The sequence below is a fragment of the Schistocerca nitens genome, chromosome 1 (genome assembly GCF_023898315.1).
Source record: "Schistocerca nitens isolate TAMUIC-IGC-003100 chromosome 1, iqSchNite1.1, whole genome shotgun sequence".
NCBI classification, from domain to species: domain Eukaryota; kingdom Metazoa; phylum Arthropoda; class Insecta; order Orthoptera; family Acrididae; genus Schistocerca; species Schistocerca nitens.
Genome location: NC_064614.1, coordinates 930,837,438 through 930,861,300, shown reverse-complemented (window position 1 = coordinate 930,861,300; position 23,863 = coordinate 930,837,438). Strand labels below are relative to the sequence as shown.

The 23,863-nt window shown below is 39.0% G+C and overlaps 2 protein-coding genes across 3 annotated transcripts in view; one reads left to right on the top strand and one right to left on the bottom strand.

The window, feature by feature from the left end:
• Positions 1-10,366, top strand: part of LOC126193565 (complex I intermediate-associated protein 30, mitochondrial) — a 56,027-nt gene extending 45,661 nt beyond the window's left edge. The window contains exons 3-4 of the mRNA XM_049932697.1: positions 7,452-7,637; positions 10,109-10,366. Of these exons, the coding sequence (XP_049788654.1) occupies positions 7,452-7,637; positions 10,109-10,333 (411 nt within the window). The 3' untranslated portion in view covers positions 10,334-10,366. The remainder of the gene's footprint in view (positions 1-7,451; positions 7,638-10,108) is intronic.
• Positions 10,367-10,956: 590 nt separating this feature from the next.
• Positions 10,957-23,863, bottom strand: part of LOC126193539 (probable cardiolipin synthase (CMP-forming)) — a 107,256-nt gene continuing 94,349 nt past the window's right edge. For both annotated transcript variants that reach the window (XM_049932696.1, XM_049932695.1), the window contains exons 5-7: positions 17,620-17,705; positions 17,371-17,531; positions 10,957-11,479 (exon numbers count right to left, since the gene is read on the bottom strand). In XM_049932696.1, coding sequence (XP_049788653.1) covers positions 11,392-11,479; positions 17,371-17,531; positions 17,620-17,705 — 335 coding nt within the window. In that variant the 3' untranslated portion in view covers positions 10,957-11,391. The remainder of the gene's footprint in view (positions 11,480-17,370; positions 17,532-17,619; positions 17,706-23,863) is intronic.

The window sequence follows — 23,863 nt, the reverse complement described above, 5'->3', positions numbered from 1 at the left end:
GCACTGCGTAGGATCCTACGGTCTTGGCGTGCATCCGTGCGTCGCTGCGGTCCGGTCCCAGGTCGACGGGCACGTGCACCTTCCGCCGACCACTGGCGACAACATCGATGTACTGTGGAGACCTCACGCCCCACGTGTTGAGCAATTCGGCGGTACGTCCACCCGGCCTCCCGCATGCCCACTATACGCCCTCGCTCAAAGTCCGTCAACTGCACATACGGTTCACGTCCACGCTGTCGTGGCATGCTACCAGTGTTAAAGACTGCGATGGAGCTCCGTATGCCACGGCAAACTGGCTGACACTGACGGCGGCGGTGCACAAATGCTGCGCAGCTAGCGCCATTCGACGGCCAACACCGCGGTTCCTGGTGTGTCCGCTGTGCCGTGCGTGTGATCATTGCTTGTACAGCCCTCTCGCAGTGTCCGGAGCAAGTATGGTGGGTCTGACACACCGGTGTCAATGTGTTCTTTTTTCCATTTCCAGGAGTGTAGACCGATTCACTAATCCCTAACTTCAGTAAAATATTTGAAACAGTTATTGTATCACAACTCACAACATTTTTCTCAAGACACAAAATGCTTACCGAGTCGCAGCATGGTTTTAGAAAAGACCTAAGCACAGCCACTGCTGTTACTGGTTTCTTCCATGAAGTATATAGCAATATAGAAAGGGGGTCTGGACTTAGCCGGAATATTCCTTGACCTGAGCAAAGCTTTTGGCTCGGTAAACCATGAGCTTCTCTTTAAAAAACTGCTGGCGTACAATATCAGTGATGCATCAGTGAAACTTCTATCTACCTATCTGGTTAATCGGAAGCAGTGTACCAAACTTATACATCAAATTGAGAATAAGATCTTAACTTTTAAATCCACAAGTGAAAAAGTGACATAGGGAGTCCCTCAAGGCTCAATTCTTGGGCCTTTCCTCTTTTTAGCATATATTAATGATGATGTACTTAACTCGCACATTGTAAATTATGCTGATGACACCTCAGTGTTATTTCATGGTAAAGATTGTGAGGAACTGAAATTTTCAGCAAGTAACGGGGTACTAGAATTAAGTTCGTATTTTCATGCACAAGGATTAAAGGTCAATGTAAATAAATCCCATATGCTAATATTTACAACTGGCAGCTCACACCACTCTTGCATAAATGAGGTATGCAGCATAGGGGTCCATCTGGATTCAAACCTCCGGTGGATTAGCCACATTAATGCTGTATGTCAAAAAGTCAGCAATGGACTGAATATTCTTAGCCAACTGCCCAAAATGGTACCCACCCACATGCTTAAAACTGTGTTTTATGGGGCAATCTCTCCCTATCTTAGCTATTGTATAGAAATATGGGGTCGCGCTGCAGACATTCACCTTAACTGAGTACTATTGCTACAATACATCGACTAGGCTGTAAGGACTCTTGGTGTGATGTTTTCAGACAACACAGGTACTTCACCATATACTCTTTGTATCTTTATAAATTAATTACTTTTTTGGCCTCACAGAAAACTGAAGCAACTAAATGTAGTGATATACATGACCACAACACCAGGTCCAAAGAGAATTACTACCAACAAAGAATAAGATTAAAAATGACAGACCAGAGCCCATATACTACTGGACTAATATGGTATAATAAACTGCCAAGAGTCCATGAAAAACAGTAATAAAAAGCAATTCAAATCAAAACTAAAAGAATTCTTAATTGAAGTGTGTGTGTTCACACAACGAATTTTAAATGGTTAAGTTTAAGAGCTGTAAAATAAATTATAAAAAATAATTGGCTGTATTAATATGTGTAAGAAGTAATGTATTTTGACAAAAATCAATTTACTGTTTAATTACTATCTGTAAGGCTAAGATCTAAATATATTTTATGTTTGTAACTGCTCTTGACATTTGCAAAAGCCATCATATTGATAATTCCACGCAAAAAAATCTAAATAAATAAATAAACAACCAAGTAACATTACTGCAATCAAGGCACCTATGAGCTCTCATTGGTAGAGGTCTTTTCAAGGCGTCAATAAGGTCAACAAATGGTTTGTTCAGATGAGCAAGCTTACATAATTGTTTGTCACAAAATTCTCACATCAAGAGATTACTGGTCTATACCTACTACTGTTCAAAAATGCTCTTTCGATGCCCACCCGTTTGCTTTCAGACCAGAATTTATTCAAAAACATCTGCTCGAATTCATTAAATATTATGTTTGGCTTTACATTTTGATTAGCCCATGACAACACTTCATCATCAAGAAAACATTTGGGTAGTTCGATTTTCACAGAATCAGGCAAGTTCAGAGGAAAACTATCTTTACATTGCCATAGCTAGTGCACTGGGTGTATTTTAAGATCCCCAGGGAAGTATTTATGAGGTAAGTCTCAATTTTATTGTTAACACTGGTAGTATGGTTACTAATTTGATCATTATTTAGTTTTAGTTTCTGTTTGATGGAATCACTTTCCTGCTCTATATATTCGTGCATAATTTTTTATTCAGAGTTCCTTTTACCTACCTCACTAGGAATAACATCTTCAACATTCTGCACACACACCCATACATTATCAACATTATTGTTTATTGTTTGGATTTCTAAGGCCGTCAATTCATGTAATTGATTAAGTTTTGAGAGTTTACTACTTGTTCCTGCATAGCCTGAATTTTCCTTTCGATTGCCTTAACAGTGTCATTTAGATTAACAATACTCTTTTTTAGGTCCTGGTTTTGACTTGTAAGTTCATTCTTTAAACCATTATTCTGACTTTTAAACTTGTGATCCAAGAGTTGAGACAATCTTTCTAATAAACCTGAGGCCTGAGAGAAAATCCTAAGAAATGTGATACCAGAGATGACTGTCACAGGTGCTGAAGATTGAAGGCATTGAGTACATGAAACCACTCCAGTTGTATCCAGAGTTTCCATGCTTGCCGTATTTGAAGATAATATTGGACACAAAACATGAAAACTAACCTACCTAACCAATTATCATTACATGTAAATTCACAATTATCCTACCTATTGACAGCCACAAGACAAAAGAAAGTTGAAAAAATAATAGTCTGAGTAAAAGTAATTTTAAAATTTCAAAATTGTACTCATCTTAAATGTGGTCCAATGACAAGTTGCCACATCACACTTTCTGTCTCGTCCTAACTGATAATTAACTGTGACATGTAACAATCTAACTCCGAAATATAGTGCAAAAATTAGTACTCAGACTTGCACATATCTCAGCTTGGCGACACCGTATTAAAATGCCACACTTAAGTGTGGCCAAAAATGGGCCGGCGAAATCTAGCAACTTGATGAGCTTGGAAAATGGAACATTGGTGGAAAAAGTCCACAGTGTCAGGCAAGGGAGAAACTGCTAGGGAGGCTAAGCTTGATGGGCGTGAGAGGCAGAATATTTGTGGACAAAGTCCATGATTTCGGAGTCAGTATTGGGTTAGAACATGTGTTGTCATGCCAAACTTTTTATCTGGGACGCATCCCAGTGGGCAGCGTTCAGCTGGCACAGCATTCATGCCTGAAGAAGGGGAAGGGATCAAAACACAGCAGTGATTCTCATCTGAGACCCACTACAGAATCCCTTGATTCAGGTGCACTTGATTCCAGTGTGACCATTAGGGATGAAAATTGAGGCCACCCGTGTTGCAGAAAGTGAGTGAGGTGATGTAACATTGGGTGCTTGCAGGTGGTTGTTGTAATGTCGTGTAATGTTACGGGGAAGCTTAATTGGCTGAATACGATTTTAAGTCTAGCTGGAAACATACTAACTGCTGTTGGTCAAAAGCTGGGGCAGGGCCCTGGGTAAAAGGGGCAGCACAGCCACATTAGTGTGTAATGTTGCTGCCCGCTAGTGGGTAGAATAGTAAAAATCAAACAAGTACAGCGTTGGAAGTGATGGGCGATCTGGTCTGGTAAGTGATACTCAAGACTAAATGTGGTAAGGAACAGTCAGTTGTCTGTGACAACATAACATTTCTGTCCAGCATTTCTATCTGTAAAGGAAGAATTTAAATTTCTGATCTGCGAGATGATAGTGAGAGCCTCTCATCTTCTGTTGGTTTGAGTCCATTGGCTGAGAGTTTTAACCCCAAATATGTCAAGGCAGTTGCATGAAAGAACATGTGTGCAGCTTGCTGCCAGCTTCTGGAATGAGAGTTCAGAGTTGCACTGCGGTCATCTAGAATCACACTTGTAACAAAGATATCATATAAGTATCCAGAACAGTATGGAATACCTTGTAGTAACTGATGTGGGCAACAATGGAATATGACAGGGCTGATGAGATACTGAAAGGTAACCAGTTATTACAGTAGAGGCAGTATAGCTTATTGAGTACTAGGTAAGCTTGTGATGCTGCATCCAAGGGAATGTGAAAATATGCCTCTCTGTTTTACTGAAAAAAATATTGTGGCCTTATTTGAAGAGATTCATCTGGGGTTGGTAAAGGGTAAGTTTCCACTCCAGCTTATGCCTGTATTACTGTGTCCAGACTAAGCGCCTGCAACTCTCGCTTCCCGTGAAGCAGACTGGTACAGCGGGCCCCGGACCGAGCAGGGGTCAGCCTGGCCGGTCGTCCCGGAAACACAGACGCTTCCCAGAGACCACCAGGAGGCGTCCACGGCGCCGCAAGTCGCTACAGCCGTGGACCTCTTTCCTTCCGCTCGACACGTGACTGCAAATAGAGTCAGCCATATCCATGCGCCAAGCAGTATTTAGGCTGGCGCAAGAGCCTGGAGAGGCAGTTCATGCCGAGCGAGCCCACTGGTGTCATCGTAGCCGCCGCGTCATCGTCCACCGCCACCAGTGTACCAAAGCCATCCTCGCAGGGCCTCTACTCGTTCTCGGACTCAGGTGATGGCAACGTGGACTCCGCGCTGCTCTTCACGAGACGCCCGGGGCTTGGTTTGGTGAAGTTGTATGGTTACTACAGACAGTTTATGTTTGGAAGAATCTCTGATTTAGTTATTGGTAGTCTTGGAGGATCAGTCCTACCTCACGAATATTGTTTTGTAAATTTTGAAGAAAGACTTTAGTTTAAATAAAACCGCTATAACTCACACTCTGAGATTTTCCTATCCGTGGACAGCGGATATATTATGTATCATCACCGGACAGCGGATATATTATGTATCATCACCTTAAAGTCAATATAGCACCTGAAAAAGTGCCATTGGGCAGGTACGGGAGAGTAGACAAGTCCTCCCTGCTATTATTTTAGAGCCTTCATTCAGTCTTGAATAGTGACGCGACTGGAACAGGAAAGGGAGGTAATGACAGTGGCACGTAAAGTGCCCTGCGCCACACACCGTTTGGTGGCTTGCGGAGTACCAATGTAGCTGTAAATGTAGACTATACCTGCATTATCTTCCTACCTAAAGACTTTGGATTCTGTTCATCATGGGAGAATTAGAACGATGAGAGAAGTCTTCAGGACAAGTTACACACCTAGCCGTTGCGCTGAGGCTAAGGAATACAACATTTGGCAGAAATTGCTCATGGAGTGTGTGTGTGTGTGAATTGTTTGGGATTAGAGCAAAGGAGCAATGTGCTACACTTGTTGAGGTAAACCTGAATGTTTTAACACACGGTTGGAGCAAATATCCTCCCTAGTTACTAGTGAGGTCGAGTATGTTTTTAAATTTTGTTTTAGTACAAGAAATCTGTTACATCAGATTTTATTTTTCAATAAACGTTTTAAATGAATACTGAAATTAAGGAGATATTTACACAATGGGTCCAAGCTGTAGTCTCCCCTGACACTGTCTTGTCTCATGCAGAGCTCTATGAGGTGCAGACAGTAAATAATTTTTTAATCAGCTCTGATTTCATAAGTGCTCAAGGGACCATTTGGCATATATGGGGGTACAATACATACAAAGGCTCCATACACTTAATACAACCGCAGGTAAATGAAGTAGTCTTCTGGTAGGTACCAGGTCATCTGAGACTGCAAGGAAATGTCTAAACCAGCATGGCAGCTAGGGACAATTGCAATGAAAATAATGTATCAACACATGTGGTTCTTTCTTATTCAACTATATGTTTAAACATTCACTCATAATAAAGTGCTGATTTCAGATTGCAGTAATTTGAATTGTCATTAATGATTTTTATTGTCATTAGTTCAGTGTAAAAGAGGGACTGATGGGTAACGCTTGATCTTGAGATAGCATTTATAGAACAGTCAGTGTAGGCACTGGCATATGTTGGGAAGTTCGGTTCTTGGTGCAGATAGGGCTCCTACAGGCAGCCTCCCTTCTCCTCATAAACGTTGCTGGACAGTTTTCTCACGAGCTGCACCTCAAGATTATTGCTTCCATAGAAAGACTTTGTTTGTCTAAATGCATACATTCACACTCAAAAAGAACATTTATAACCATGCTGTTGAGTGCCGTAAAACCACCACCACCACCAGCCTCATCCAGTCTCTCACAACAGCAATATTTTTCTCGCTAAGCTCAATTAGGCACTTGACCTTCCTACTGGTTACATAGTTTTACTTTAGTGCACATTTCACCATAACTGGATTGGCAGATCTTGGAAACTGTGCGACAAAATCAGCAATCATAGGTAGAGTTTGGCTTTGTTATTCAGGCTAGCTGTGCTGCAGTTAATCACCTTTGTTCTTTAAACAGCATGCCAAGTAGAATAAGTAGATGGTTGTAGTGTCTCATGCAAACCACCTACAGATCCACGGAGTTAATATTCGCTACCATATATGAAGTGTTATCCATGGGTTGTGCTTCTTTTGTTGGTAGAAATTCAGGAGAAAATTTGAGCCAACACAGAAAGCAGCAGTACTCCCATGCAAGTGCACTAAAACATGAGAAAAACGCTGGAATATGAGATATTCACCAAGATTGGTTATGACTTTAGGGCTCTGATGCTAAGTTACCTGTACTGTCTAAGGACCTACCAGCATGACAACTAAGTTTAGCCATACTATGGTTATTGATGAACCATTATTTTTGTGCACACTGTCATCTTTGTAAAATACTCTTTACCATGCAACATTGGGACTTTTCTGGTACCATACCACTCAAACACTTATTGAAATGTTTCACCAATAATCTAAGAAGACCCATCAGTTCCGCCAAAGTCCTTTATTAGAATTCCACGATTTCCCAGCAGTATTAGATCTGCATGCTTGGACTATTCTGTCAGTTCTCATGAACTAGATGGTGCCTAATTGTTGCTCACTCCTTATGTTTATGTCCCACTTAAACCTGCATTCTAATGTTTCCCTTTGTGTACCACATTCAAAACTCCTACCCCATTTCTTTTTTTCTGAAATATCAGGATACTTATAACTTGACCTTGTCATGTTCTCTACATTCTGTATGTTTTCCCAAAATGTACACATATTTGAAAAGTTTTATGTTGCTTTACATTAATATTTGGTTAAACTACATGTTTATTTCTTCTTACATTTTTCTTTCAGAAATCATTTAAAAGGGATGCATACTACAACTGGTGCATGTACACGCATTTAGTACTGAAAGTGCGAGGTGATGGACGTACTTATATTTTAAACTTATCTACTGCTGGGTACTATGACATAATGTGGAATGACATGTACACATATGTCTTACACACTCGTGGTGGCCCATATTGGCAGCTTACAAAGGTATCGTAATTTATTGAATCACTCACGGCTCTGTGGTTTGCTTTATTTTTCATAGTTCTTCAAGTAGCCTTAATTAATTGAACACTAGTGTTATTTTGTGGCACTGCAATTAGTTTCTTTCTTTGGTATTGAAATTATTCTTTGTTTTCTACTGTCTCAGTTGCGTTGCTGTTATGGTGACTACTAGTTTTAGTTTAACAATACCTTCTTCAGGTCTGTAATAGAATAATATAAACTAAAAGACATATTTACCTATTCAGCATAAATGACAGTTGATAGCAAATACAACAAATACCTATGTAGCTGTCTTGACAACCAGACATACAAATATCACTGACAGAGTAAACTCCAGTATAACATGTAACAGCCCATGAAGTATTGAATATAATGAAGTGTTTTTTTTTTTTGGTCTTGTTTGGATATTGGCTGCAAGGTAAATAGATCAGAATGGCCAAAATATTAAAACATTATGGATTTGATATACCGTGAAGGCACCGACTAGACCACAAAGAGATTATAGGACACGTCCCACGGGCAGCTTATGTTTTGAGGCAGGAGAGCCACCATTACCTATTCTGAGAAGACTCTTATGCCAAAGCAGCATACAAGATTTGGTAACAGTGCTGAGCTTTCTTCCAGCCACTAATACCTGTGCAACATTGGAGCAGAAGATGCTTGTGAACTGGCCATGTCAGTGTGTTTGGAGCCAGAGCGGATCAGATGTAAGAATGTTATTGTTAAGGTAGCCAAGTTGTATGTATAATAACATTATCAGTTGAAGATTTTTTAAATGCAATTTAGAGTTTGGCTCAGTAAATGACACACTCCAGTAGAACATGAGGTACAGGCTGTTCAAGAATTTGGTGTGAAAAATGCCAGAATAAATGTATAAGCAGAGGAGGCAGAGTATGGTGATAGGAAAAGATTATTGTGATTGCAAATGAGGAGGTTAGCGAGAGAAGGACTGTAGCCTGAAACATGTACTTTCAAGGTTACAATCTTAAGAGAAAGGAAGGAAGATTAAAGCTTAACATACCGTCGACAACGAGATCTTCAGAGATGGGTTAAAGTCTTATAGACATTGGCAAAAAATGATACCAGATTGGAGTGAAATGCTACAGTGGTGAAGACATCTTACAGACTTTGCCAAAAATGATGCCAGATTGGAGTGAGGTGCTACAGTGGTGAAGAGAATGGACTTGGATTCAAGAAGATGGCAATTCAAATTTCCATCTGCATAGCCTAAGTTAGGTTTTCTGTGGTTTCTCTAAATGAATTAAAGCAAATACCAGGGTGATTCCTTTGAGAAGGAAACTGCTGATTTCTTTTCCCATTCTTCCCCAACCTGATCTTGGGCCTTCTTGTTGGCAGAAAATAAAACTCCAGTGTGTGTGTGTGTGTGTGTGTGTGTGTGTGTGTACTTGAAAAAATATATGAGAATGAAGTTTTGAATCTATACAAGCATATTTGCAAAAGGAATGAACATACAGTGTAATAGAATTCATTATAGCTAAAAGAAAATAGTGTACAGAGAGCAGCAACAGGTGACACAGGAGAGAGAAAATATACAAAAACGGTAAGAGAATTGGGGAAAAGTCAGAAATTAAACAAATAAAAATTATGATATGACAGTAATGAACAGAATGAGGCAAAATAGATGTGCAAGAAAGCAGTGGAGGTATTTATATTAGAAGAAACTAAGAAGGGAAAGAAGCAGATGCATAGGACAACAGCAAAGAGAAAAGGCAGCTTGGAGAAATAATATCAAACAAAGAACATTATATAGTTGTAACATATTTAGATATTCTCATTTGTTTTATTGCAAGATGTATTGGACAATCGCCCAGAACACACTCAGTGCCAAAATCAGATCTGCACTATGCCACAGAAAGTAGGAAGTACTGTAATTAATTTAGAAAGGCCAGAAAAAAATGAAGAAGCATTATCTGAAAGAAGAAAAAAGAAGTATTTTGTATGAAAAAGGTAAATTGGTACTAAAAGTATAAAAATGTGACACAGAGTTACATAGATGACAACAGACTGCCAACAGAGAAAATAAAAGCAACAGTGGTTAAAATCTGCCTGATGAAAATGGTCATAAAATGAAACTACAATTAAATATAGATTGTTTAATAAGTTAAAGGTAGAGTTGTACAGCAGGTGGTTCTCTGTTTGTAATATAATGTGCTGTGTAACCTCTTTGGGAAGAATTTTGTCTGTGGAAATTTTATTTTGAATGCACTGGTTTGCTAGATTACAGAACACTTCTAAAATAATTTAGGAAACTATTAAATTTTGATAAGAAACTTTTACAATTCCTACTTTATTAGAACAAATTATTGGAGAAATGGATGTTGTTAGAGAAATAAATCCTATTCCAAACCATTTTTTTGTAAAAGAAAGTGTCATTAAATAAATTATTAATTGTTCAACAAATTATTTCCTTAAGTTTTTATGTATTTGTTTTTCAGATACCTTTTTCAAAGTTCATTCTTGCAAGCAAAGGACGTCTGCAAGACAAGCAATGCCCTATTCCACTGGACAAAGTTACAAATGTGGGAATATCTCTTGGAGACAAAATTAATGGCCCTTTCAGTTTGGAACTGGATTATATAGGTTTGGAGTTTGACCCATCACACACAGAAGAATTTGCTTATGAAATGTATCAAACTCCTAAATTTCTTGTAGGTTCATAATAGGTGTTTTTTCAATAAAAAAATTTAAATGTGTGCAACCTTTGACCTTTGAGTCAGTGTGTCCACAGCTTGTGGTCTCACGGTTGTGTTCTCGCTTCCCGAGCACGGGGTCCCGGGTTTGATTCCCAGCGGGGTAAGGGATTTTCACCTACCTCAAGATGACTGGGTGTTTGTGTTGTCCTCATCATTTCATTATCATTCATGAAAGTGGCGAGATTGGACTGAGCAAAGGTTGGGAATTTGCACGGGTGCTGATACCTGTGCAGTTGAGTGCCTCACAAACCAATCATCATCATCATCATTGTGTTAGTGTAGAAAATATTGTGCTGTGTTGTACCTTGTACAAAAACAAATTGAGGTATTCATGTACTCAAGGCAAATGAAAAAAAGGCACTAAATAAGAAACCTTTGACAATGTTACCGAGTTTAGCAGTACTGCCGAAGTAAATTAATTACTATTTTCAAAACTTTGTTGAAAAAATCTACAATTTTATATGTCACATAATAAACAATATAGTAACACAAAAAGTACATCAAATCAAAGAGGTAAAGGATTGAACACACATACTGTTTTCTATCAGTGGAATAATGAATGAAAAACTGCATATAATAAATACTTCAAGTAGTTTAGACACATTGTTTTATATTTTAATGATGGTTTCCTGTACAAAAGAACTTTCTTAAAAATAAGTAGAACAAAAAAAAATTGTCTTCATATCTACAGTGCCATAGTCCACAAATCCGATTGATTCACAAACTACCTTTAAAAATTCATATCACAGTGCTTCAGTTAGATATGAGCAAGTATTCCTTAGCACAAAGATCAACAAAACTCACAATAATATGTGCTCTCTCCACAGTTAAAGTTCTTCAGAATGCATAGAGGAATTTGCTTGTACCTTGATATTGCTTTATTACGCAAAAACATAGCTCTTACTCAAGAGCAAAGATTCATTATAAATCCTCTGAAATGTTTAGAGATTACCAGTCTTCTCTTGTGGCTCAACATTAGCATTAATGCTAAACTGAACATCTTCAGTATTTATAAGAGTTTAATTTCATTTTTTTGTTCTAAAATATTTGTATGTATCTTGAGAAATAATGTAACTGATTGCAGAAGCAGCTGTTGTGCCTGCAGTTAGGTACCTGAAATAAAATGAAAATGTTATTAGTTTCTCTAGGTTATTAGCTTAAAACAATTCAGCACCGAATTTGTACAGAGCAATACATCAGTGAAGGGATGAAAGTGATGGAAACAATGATTGAAAACAGCTATGGCAGTAATTTTTGGACAGATGTAAATCTTCAGTTATAATGCCAGAACCAGCATATGCAGGGAGGTTGTGGTGACAAAGTTTATTGGCCCCCAACATCTGCATGGTCTGCCATTTAACTGCAGTGAATTGTTAGTGAGGTGGACAATGTGATTGGATGGTCAAAACATATCACTAAAATGGTGAGAGTTTGATGACATATGTTTGGAAATTACTTTAACATACTGTGTAACCAGACAATGCAATTCAAATATGTGGCTAACACATCCCAGTTGGGCTAAAGTGACTGCTGCAATTCCCCACACATCATAAACGTTTTTGACTTCTCTATGCTGCTTCTGCTTATAAGACAAAGGAGGAAATCGGATTCCATTGCTTTCAGAAACACTGTCATAGATTTTGCAACCAGATTCTTCAAGAAGCCTCAGTTACGGAATTCACAATGTGCCTGTAATTTCTATGGGCAGTGACAGGAATGTCTTAAGTGATATCAGCAGTTGGCGATCACACAAACATGTCATATGCCTTGGAATAACGGACACATCAGAGAAGGTTTACCAATGATCATCTTAGTTACAAACTTCAGACTGAGCTACCACTAGCTTTCAAGAACTCCAGAGATGGAAACTTGTTCTCAAAAATATTCCCACAACCTGCAATCCTATTAAGCTTAACAAAGCCCTCCTCCCCCCTTTCCATTCATTTTGTGCTGGTTGGTAGGATCCAAATGGCCTGCACAGAGTATCAGGCACTGGAGTCCCTTGAATTATAATGTAGAATGTCCTTGGCAACGAAGTACTGGGTGCTCCCAAGGCAAGCACTTCTTCTGTGCCCACCTTTAAACTGGCTGAACACAAGAATCAAACATGCCATTCGCTGAACTGTGTACAAAACTGTGACTTTCATAGAGCATGAAGCAGGTTCTAATGAAGCAAACAGGAATCTCCCCCTGAAGTTTTGTTTATTGTCAAAACCATTGAGGCTGAAGCGCATCTTGTCACTTGTCGATATGTTGTTCACTTGGGCGTCATTTTCTTCAAGAATCTTGAGCACATTTTCAGAGAATTGGATTCATAGTTGATACTTACATGGAGTAAGAGATAGTTTTGTAAGATTTTCCTATTTTAGAGAAATGTAGGAAAATCTTACAAAACTGAAAAGGGAAAATTGGTTAGGTAGCATAAATTTAATAATCCTAATTGTAATTGCTGGAAAAAGGATAAAATACAAATCTCTTATTACAAAGCTACAGCCTAACATAGTGCGCAGAGACAACTTGTTACAGTGCAGAGTTAGGTTGGTATACGGTCAAGTCCTGTTGTAACCCACCAGGTTAGCCGAGAGTGCTAATGCGCTGCTTCCTGGACTCGGGTAGGCATGCTGGCCCCGGTTCGAATCCGCCCGGCGGATTACCAACGTCGGTCAGTGTGCCGGCCAGCCTGGATGTGGTTTTTAGGCGGTTTTCCACATCCCGCTATGTGAATACTGGGCTGGTCCCCACATTCCGCCTCAGTTACACGGCCCACAGACATCTGAACACGTTCGCACTCTTCCATGAATTACACTAGTCGCAGACAGCTGGGGTACGCTACTTCCATCCCGGGGGGTACGGGGTGGCGGCATGAAGGGCATCCGGCCACCCCTTTCCACTAACCTTGCCAAATCCGTTCCTAACAATGCCGACCCTGCGTCAGTGCGGGACATGGCACCAGTGAAAGAAGTGTCAAGTCCTGTTGTACTTCATTTCTTTTTCTTCACCTTCACATTCTTCGTGAGCTTGTGGGACTTTCTTACCAAATTAATAGAAATAATTTCTCTAATACTTAATGTAAATGTGTTCTCTGTCAGGAGTGAGTTTGTCCAATTTGGTGAACTGTTATACTCTGATTTCCTCACTGACCTGGACATGTATCTTTCCTTCTTGTCTCATTACATGTTCATGGATACTGAAGTATTTATTTATGTATACCACAGACAGAACAACACAACTTGCTTATGAACGAGGGAAGAAATGTGCATTTTAATAGAGCTAATGTAGGAATTTTACCCGTGTCAATTTTTGTGAACCAACTCTGTTGATGTAAGCTAAATAAAACCAACAACTATGCTGGAGAATGCTGGGAGTGTAAAATCATGTTAACTAGCTCATCCCGTGTGCTGACAGCACTGTGTGTCATGACATTGGACAGTACGTCTACGTTAGCTGCCTCGCCCCATGTGCCGACGTCTTTAGTTTGAGGAAAAATTTCTGAGAATATACGTGTGAAGCACAGCTTTGTAAGAAAGTGGAATCATGGACTGTGGGAAAATCAGAAAAGAAGGGGCTCAAAGTGTTAGAGTTGTTGTGTTGCAGAAGGATGCTGAAAATGATGTGAATAGATAAGAAATGAGGTTTTCCTAAGAAATAGCAAGGAAAAGAATATGTGGAAAACACTGACTACAAGAAGAAACAAAATGCTAGGACATTTCTTAAGACATCAAGGAACAACTTCCATGATAGAGTGAGCTAAGAGGTCCAATACTGTAAAAGAAGACTGAAATTGGAATATATAAAACCAAAATTCAAGGGCATTGAGTGTAAGTGTTACTTGAAGATGAAGAGGTTGGCACAGGAGAGTAAGTTGTGGTAGACACATCATAAATATCTGATGTGGGAGCTGTAAAATTTAAGTAACCATTTTATCTGTATCCTCCTCAAAAGCAAGAACTTGTGTCAATATGTTATAGAGTTATCCTGATTTACAGTGTGAGCAAAGCCTTTAAATTCTGTGTTCTGTTCTGTGACATGGACATCCAGCACCTTGTTGCCTTCTTGTGGTTTCACTGCCCTTCGACCACTTTCTGTGAATGCTCAAATCACTAGCAAACAAACACACAACAAGAATTGTCATTTTCAAATATAGGAAAGTGTATGTTACGTGGATCAGATTGAAACTGATATTCACTACTAAATTAAAATATAACGATAAACTGCTTAATAGCATGTCAGTCTATCTTTGGAATGAGCAGCAATTCTGTGTAGCATGTATTCAACAGATCCTCGGTAGGCTTCGGGGTATGTGGCCCCAGATGCCTATGCGCAGGTCACATGTTTACCGTAAATTACTAGCCCTACTATACCTGATAGTTTCCCAGATTGTTACATCAGCCTCAGATCATGCGAATTTGGCAGCCACGACATCAATGTGATTTCACTATCAAGCTCCTAAAACCACTGTAGCACAATTCTGGCTTTGTGGCATGGGCAGTTATCCTGCTGGAAGATGGCACTGTTTTCAGAGAAGACATCAAGCATGAAGGAATGCGGGTGGTCTATAATAATGTTCACAAAGGTCACAACTGTCATGATGCCTAAGATTACTACCACTACCTAGGTGAATGTTCCCCACAGCATAATACTACCCCCACCACTCTACGCCTGTGTCGTCGTGCATGTTTTGAGCAGCCTTTTGGCTTCATGATGGCATACCTGGACACGATCATCAGCCTGGTGTTACTAGAAACATGATGCAACTGATCAGATGACATGGCTCCACTGGTAACTGATAATGTCATCAACGTAGGAACACTTAAGGGGTCATTTACTGTGTACCATCATGTTCAACAATGTGTACTTAATGGTATGTTTCAAAACACTTGTTCCTTCACCAGTGATGTTGCATCCTGTCAAACCTGCCACAGATCACTCCTTATCCTGCTTTATGGAGCAGGTGAGCCTCCGACCTCCATGTTACATGATGAGGTATGGATTTCCAAGAACATGTCAACTACTTTTGGTGTCATCATCATTCATCTGCTTTCCACAGATGCTCACAACAGTAGCATACAAACAGCCAATCAGCGCGGCCGTTTCCGAAATTTGTTTTCCCAGGGACCAAGCTATTATAACCCGCCATTTGTAAAAGTCACTTATGACTGTGAGTTTCCCAATCTGTAGCCTAAATTGTTGCTAGAATGATTTCCCATATATCTCTACTCCACTTTTACACTTTCCTTACCATATAAAGTGCCTGCAGTACCACCAAAGTGGCCCTTCAGGCTCCAACAAGCCTCAACCATCGCAGAGATATTTTCACTGAGATGAAAGGTTAAAGATAAATCTCAACACTAAAATGGCTCCCATAATTCACAGGAATGTGAATGGATTCAAAACTCACATTAAACACTGAAACTCCTTGTACAAGTGAGACCTTTATTCTTTTGTCTTCTGAAAAAAACAGTTTAAGGATATCCGTGTAGTTGTGGTTAGGGACTATTGTGGATGAAAAGGATGAATTTTGTGGTAAGGGGCAAAACCCATGAAAAAGGGGGATGGGACATAAAGTCCCACTCACAATGAGGTTATTATTAACAGAAGACAAGTGCAGTTGCGGAAAAGATGGGGAAGAACCTCTGCCATGTTCTTTTCCAAGAAACCATACCAGCATTTGCTTTAACTAGTTTAAGGAATTCGAACCTCAGTCCTTTCAAATGCAAGCCCAGTGTCATAACGACTGCACTGTTTCACTTGGTGCCAAATGTAGCCTCCTGTGTTTGGTAATAACACATTCTACTACTCTCTGCATTGAACAAAATGGAACAGTTGTAAAGACACTGGACTCGAACTGCCCCTGAAGATGTAACAAGTATATTGTTTCATGTGACATCTGTCTGTGAAGTTAATCACAGTGACAAACTACAAACGCCTCACAGGCAAATGGAGTAAAATAATCTCTCACTTTCAGCTGACTAAGGATGTCAAAAGTATCTTAGTGCAAGCTTTCTAATGTTTTTTTCATAAGTAGTAAAATTTTCAACAAAAACAGACAGATTTGTAGTGTTTAATCTAGTGGAGGGCAGACAATCTGACATAGCATGCTAACTTAATATTTACACACAAGTTCAAGAACAAATTTTTACAAATGTAGGTAATGACAAACATGTAAAAAGGCACCTTAAATGTGGATTGATATATAAGTTTGCTAACACAAGTCTGCGGCATAAGTATTATCAAAAAAGCAAATTTATAATGAAGAATAGTGCAAAACATCACAAGATCACTCTTTTCAATATTTCATTAATAGTGAAGTCTTTAAAGACAGAACACTACCTCAGTTCTTACAATCCTGGAGGTAGCCATGACAATGACATATTTGAAGGTAAGATATTGGTATGACTTTGGATAATCAAAGCAGAATTATAATGACTGAACAAGATCTGAAATGGTTTTTCTCAGCAAGGCAGCAGACTGTGTCCACAACTAGGTTTGATCCCTCTATACGAAAGGCTGTAACATAATCAAATGGTCCAAACTTTTGATGTTGATAACTGCTTTATTCCCTTCAATTTTCTCTCTACTGCAGCAAACTGAGAAGTCAATGGTAGTGATACCTGTTATACATTTGCAGAATCATATTAAGCAACAGCTTATGGAAGCTGCCTCTGCCTTAGTAATTCTTACCCTGTGCATCTTGAAGCTGATTCAACTGCACGTGTCAGCAGTTGAAAAGTTTTGTGAGAAAGTCGTTTGGTATTAATACTGAACATGAAATGCATCCAGAAAACAATGTCTGCATGGTCTTTCCACCAGTGAGATTCCCTCATTGATTTTTTTTAATTTTACAGATCGAATTGACTGACCTATTGTTTTTTTTATTAGTAAATAATCACCACCCCAAAAGCATCACTTTCATTGGCAACTGACAGTATGCAATCTTTCAGTTTCTTCTGCTGTTAATTAAGAATGCTAAAAGTATTTAGATCTGAAATGCTAGCTTTTGTTACCATAAGCCATGCAAAAAGGGATGATCCACATAGTCGAAGACAGGAGCAGCCAGGGTTGAACATGCGAGTAACAGCTGAATGGCTGTGTTGATCTTGCTGACATATGTAGGTGCTAGTTGAGCTGTTACATGTGTAGCATCAAAATACCGGCTGAGTGTCTTCTGAAATTGTAAATTATAATTCCTGTCATACAACACATTTTAATAATCAGATATTAATTACAGTTGTCGGAATGAAATTATAACTTACAGGTGGAGGCAGAGACTGGTATCGGATGTAGAAACCAGCAGCAACCAGAAGTAGATCTCTTGCAATAATCATGCCAGTCAAGGCAACTGTGAGAAATGACATAAAATGAGATTAAGAGTCACAACAAATCTCATCCAAAATACACTAGTGGCCACTAAAATTGCTACACCACGAAGATGACGTGCTACAGATGCAAAATTTAACCGACAGGAAGAAGATGCTATGATATGCAAATGATTAGCTTTTCAGAGCATTCACACAAGGATGGCGCCGGTGGTGACACATACAACGTGCTGACATGAGGAAAGTTTCCAACCGATTTCTCATACACAAACAGCAGCTGACCAGCGTTGCCTGGTGAAACGTTGTTGTGATGCCTCATGTAAGGAGGAGAAATGCGTACCATCACTTTTCCGAATTTGATAAAGGTCGGATTGTAGCCTATCGCGATTGTGGTTTATTGTATCGGGCCATTACTGCTCGCGTTGGTCGAGATCCATTGACTGTTGGCAGAATATGGAACCGGTGAGTTCAAGAGGGTAATACGGAATGCCGTGCTGGATTCCAACGGCCTTGTATCACTAGCACTCGAGATGACAGGCCTCTTGTAACAGATCGTGCAGCCACGTCTCGATCCCTGAGTCAACAGATGGGAACATTTGCAAGACAACAACCATCTGCACGAACAGTTGGACGACATTTGCAGCAGCATGGACTATCAGCTCAGGGATCATGGCTGTGGTTACCCTTGACACTGCATCACAGACAAGAGCGCCTGCGATGCACAAATGGCAAAACGTCATTTTTTCAGATGAATCCAGGTTCTGTTTACAGCATCATGATGGTCGCATCCGTGTTTGGCGACATCGCAGTGAATGCACATTGGAAGCGTGTATTCATCATCGCCATACTGGCGTATCACCGGGCGTGATGGTATGGGGTGCCATTGGTTACATGTCTCAGTCACATCTTGTTCGCATTAACGGCACTTTGAACAGTGGATGTTACATTTCAGATGTGTTACGACCCGTGGCTCTACCCTTCATTCGATCCCTGCGAAACCCTACATTTCAGCAGGATAATGCACGACCACATGTTGCAGGTCCTGTACGGGCCTTTCTGGATACAGAAAATGTTCAACTGCCGCCCTGTACAGCACATTCTCCAGATCTCTCACCAATTCAAAACGTCTGGTCAATGGTGGCTGAGCAACTGGCTTGTCACAATACGCCAGTCACTACTCTTGATGAACTGTGGTACCATGTTGAAGCTGCATGGGCAGCTGTACCTGTACACGCCATCCAAGCTCTGTTTGACTCAATGCCCAGGCGTATCAAGGCCATTATTACGGCCAGAGGTGGTTGTTTTGGGTACTAATTTCTCAGGATCTGTGCACCCAAATTGCGTGAAATTGTAATCACATGTCAGTTCTAGTATATTTGTCCAATGAATACCCGTTTATCATCTGCATTTCTTCTTGGTGTAGCAATTTTAATGGCCAGTAGTGTACAAGGTAGTTATTAATTGCTATGTTCAGATCTTCAAAAAGTCATAAACTGGTTAAAAGATTTGATGTGTAACGTGGAGGAATAGTCTCACGATGACAGAAAACATGTATCCAAATATATCTTGACTTTATTAGTTGCCATTTGATTCACACGAAATACCAGAGATATCATGGCCTGAAATATTTCTTTTACTACAGGAACTGCTTAATCTTGGATCTTTGCTCCTGATAGATTCTTTTCATAAAACAAATGTGTTTCTAACCGAAGATGATAAATGAACAGATATGCCACTATGAAACATTATAAATGTGACACGAGTTACGGCACAACTCGGCGTTAGTTTTTACTTATGCTTAACCTTTTTCTATGTGAATTTCAATCATAAGCAACAGCAGTTTGATTTCCATGGGACAAACACCTATCTACATCTACAAACCTCAATTTCTTAATGCTATTCATCACACAAAAAGTTTTCATTGGAACTATGTCTTTTAAGGCTATTATTTCCATCTACATAAATGTCAACATTTTTTGTCATCCACTGTTTTTATAACATACCTATTCATGCAAATTGTGGTTTCCTGTGTCTTGTCAAGCAGGATACATCACACATTATTTTTTCATTCTCTCTATTGATATCTGTTACTTTATAGTACCACAAGATGCTAAAAACATCATTTCTCTGGCTTAAATTTTACACTCAACATTATCCCTTTGTCTATGTCATAGATGTAACTCTGCTCACAAATCCTCTGGGACATTACGTACTTACGTTTTAGTGATAAACAATCTTCAGCAATAGTAGGCAGAATAAAAAATTCACTTTTATTTGTTCCTTTTTTGTGTCTGTTTAAAGGGGGGGGGGGGGGGGGGAGTGAGATGTATTTTGTAATATATGACAGCTTCTATCTGACTGAGAGTGAACCTTACAATTGTTAGTAGAACTAACAAACACAAAAATGCTATATTGTGCAATAAAAAAGAAAAAAAATTAATAAAAGTTACTAAATATTATTGATTATGCATATGAAGGCACATGTTTGTAGGATATAATACAATTGCGTTATTAAAAAATGTTCTGTGCTTATTTGTATCTTTTGGCCATCAGACTTCTCTTACATTTTAATTGAAGCTGCAGGCAGTGCGGACCCAACTCCGGCACTTGACGCAATCAAGAAAATTCTCCTTATGTGTTCTTCACTTCACTTCAATAAATAAAAACATACTTGATAATGTTGTTCAATTTAATATTATTCACACACACATACGATACATAGATTTCGCAATACTTCAAATCTAAAATTGCACATCTTCATCGTCCTTCTACATACCAGAGGGGGGTGGGGGTGGGGGTGGGGAGACTGTACAAAAATTGACTGTTTTTTCTTTCATTTGTCTGCCTTACCATGCATTCATAATTAACATCTTTGCCAACTGTCTTGTCGCTCAGTGTTTCATTTTTTTGTTTTTAATAAATCTTAATTTTACGGCATCCTGGGGGCTTTTCATCATGTACCTACACAATTACCCCCACACTGTACGTTGAGATATATGGAGATGTGCAGTGGTTTTTTATTTTTATTTATTTATTTATTTATTCATTTATTTCTTTTTTTTACATTTGCCGATAGGGGTCGATATCCTTTATTGTCAGCTTTTTTATTTAATGGAGTGAATATGTCAGCTTATCCTATGTATGTTGGAATTCTACAAGAAATTAAAGATTATATACATAATATGACAGTCCATTACATGTTTGAATTTAGCACATTAACAATAATGTTCAGTTTGCTTCATTGTCGCTGTCAGGTTTTGCGCTGGTGTACTGGCCGATTTGGCAGCTAAGAGCTAGACGCTAACATACAACAGGCTAGAAGCTACTGTCGCATGGGCATACACTCACTTTCTTGGCTTTGATTTCACATTGACTATCACACTTTCACCTGAGTGTCACATACCGAAGAATCGCTATGGCGTTTTTCTTCATTCTGGGTGCAGTGGATGTTTGCTTATTGTTCAAAATCCGATGCTGTGGCAGAAGATCTCAATTTTTATGGCACGGGCGTCATTATTACCCGTCGTACTCGCATTTTCAGCAGAGAGAAACCTGACCAACAGCATCTGTCGATGAGGTAAGTACGGGCTCGAACAATTATAGTTCACTTGTCAGTGTGTCAAGTGGTGTGAGCCACAATATTCAGAAGTTATTTCATTGCACACGCATGTTCCTGTCACCACACTAGACTGGCCACTTGTTGAAAGACATGTATAGCCGTCCAAAACACTGTATAAATTGCTTGTCTTCAGAGTTCATTTCTTCATATAGAGTTTGATTTCCAATGAAAATTCATACAAGTATTGAGTTATAACAATATACATAACATGATATCTTACACCTATGGCTGACATTCCATCCATTGCTTATATTACAAACATAAATTTCTTAAGTTTCAAAACATCATGAAATTTTCATTAACTGGGTTCTGTTACTACAGTCTGTCTGTTAGTTTCAACTTTTCTTCGTTCACATCACATATACAAATTAATTACATATCACATTATTATGATACAATACAAGGATATGATACATTTTTGCTTCATTTTATAGAAACGCTTTTATCACTTAAGGGAGCTCATTTCTTCCCTAGGTAGATGAGGGAGAAAAACATTGGAAATAGGACAAACACTGCACATTGCTGGCCTAACTACGCTTGGCGCTGCCTCCTTTGTTTGGGAGGGAAGAAGGGAAATACTCATCTACTGGCTCAAGGATTTATGAGGAAATGTTACTCATACAATGATGGGACTAGATGCCAAGGAACTTTTGTTTCACTGAAATAAGTGTACCTACTAATCACTCATGTAGTATCATGTTGTTTCTTCATGTGTTAGTGCTGTTTACTTCATTTCACATGTAGCTTAGTGTGTAACATGAAGTTTTAACCATCGTAGACTTGTCTTTCTCAAATACTGGAAATGTCATTATTCAAGCTTTCATGTGACACGATAAAAATTAACCAGTTTTTGTAAAATCTCATGCTTAAATGTTTATGTGCACTCTGCAGCGAACAGGTATTGATAATTGTCACAGAGAGAGAGAGACACTGTGACGATGCATATTTCATTTTTAATTTGCCTTATGACCTTTGTATAAATATCCTTATAACTAATGATATAAATATAATAGAAGGAAACATTCCACGTGGGAAAAAATATATCTAAAAACAAAGATGATGTGACTTACCAAACGAAAGCGCTGGCACGTCGATAGACACACAAACAAACACAAACATACACACAAAATTCTAGCTTTCGCAACCAACGGTTGCCTCGTCAGGAAAGAGGGAAGGAGAGGGAAAGACGAAAGGATTTGGGTTTTAAGGGAGAGGGTAAGGAGTCATTCCAATCCCGGGAGCGGAAAGACTTACCCTAGGGGGAAAAAAGGACGGGTATACACTCGCACACACACGCACATATCCATCCACACATATACAGACACAAGCAGACATATACAGAGGCAAAGAGAAACTCTCCCTTAAAACCCAAATCCTTTCGTCTTTCCCTCTCCTTCCCTCTTTCCTGACGAGGCAACCGTTGGTTGCAAAAGCTAGAATTTTGTGTGTATGTTTGTGTTTGTTTGTGTGTCTATCGACATGCCAGCACTTTCGTTTGGTAAGTCACATCATCTTTGTTTTTAGATATATCCTTATAACTAAATTGTTTACTCGAGGTGTGGCCTATTTCTTCAACTGGTACCTGCTACTCTCGACATAATTCTCTTTTTCTGCGCCGTGACGACGCACTGGTCGCTGAAAGAAAAAACTTAAAACTAACTGCATTACCTAGCTCAGTGGCGACTGATACATTTGGTCATTGCATACATCCACAGATATTTCCGTACTTTGTGTAAATTCATAGACATTTGTTTATTCTGTTACCAATTATGATCATTTACTCTGCAAAGAAAATTATTTGACATCTCTCACAGTATTTTGTTGTTAGCCCTTAGCTTACACGTCTCGTATAGTTTTTCATTTACTTTGTATTTAAGTTAGGTACATATTGCATTCCTATTTTTGTTGCGCCTTCTGCCAGTCTGTTGTGCATGTGCACAGGTCAATGTCTCCTATTCTGCTACTGACGTCAGTGCGTATTGTTGAGCGCGTGGCAGCTGAGCCATAAGCAAATTTCATTTATACTTTCGCTTCGCATGAATTGGTGTATTCTTCCCATTGCTGTTAATTTTTATGCCTACATGTACAAATCAAAAGAATTACTTATGCCTATACACATTACTTTACCTTAAAATATACTCCAGAAGCAAAATTACATTTAGAATTATGTACACTATGTACAATTATCTTGTGATTTAAAAAAAAAAAAAAAAGTTACCATGCTTTGTCATTCTATAAAGACTTTTATGTCTTTGTGAGGGTGGAGAACCTTGTCTCTTCCTGTTTTCTCATAAGCTAACCTGTACATCCCAGGATATGCTATTTTGGAAATTACATAAGGTCCTGAATAGAGTAATTGCCATTTCTTATTCAGTTTGCCAAATTTTGTTGACTTAGGGTGCATCAGTAAGAGGACTTGTTGCCCTTCAAAATATTGTGTAAGACGTTTCAGTTTCTTGTTATAAATTTTCCTTCTATACTTGGCCTTGTTTTCTAGTAAAACTACAGCTTGTTTGATTTTGTTTTTTAGTGTCATTTCTGTAGTGAGTATCTTTGGTATGG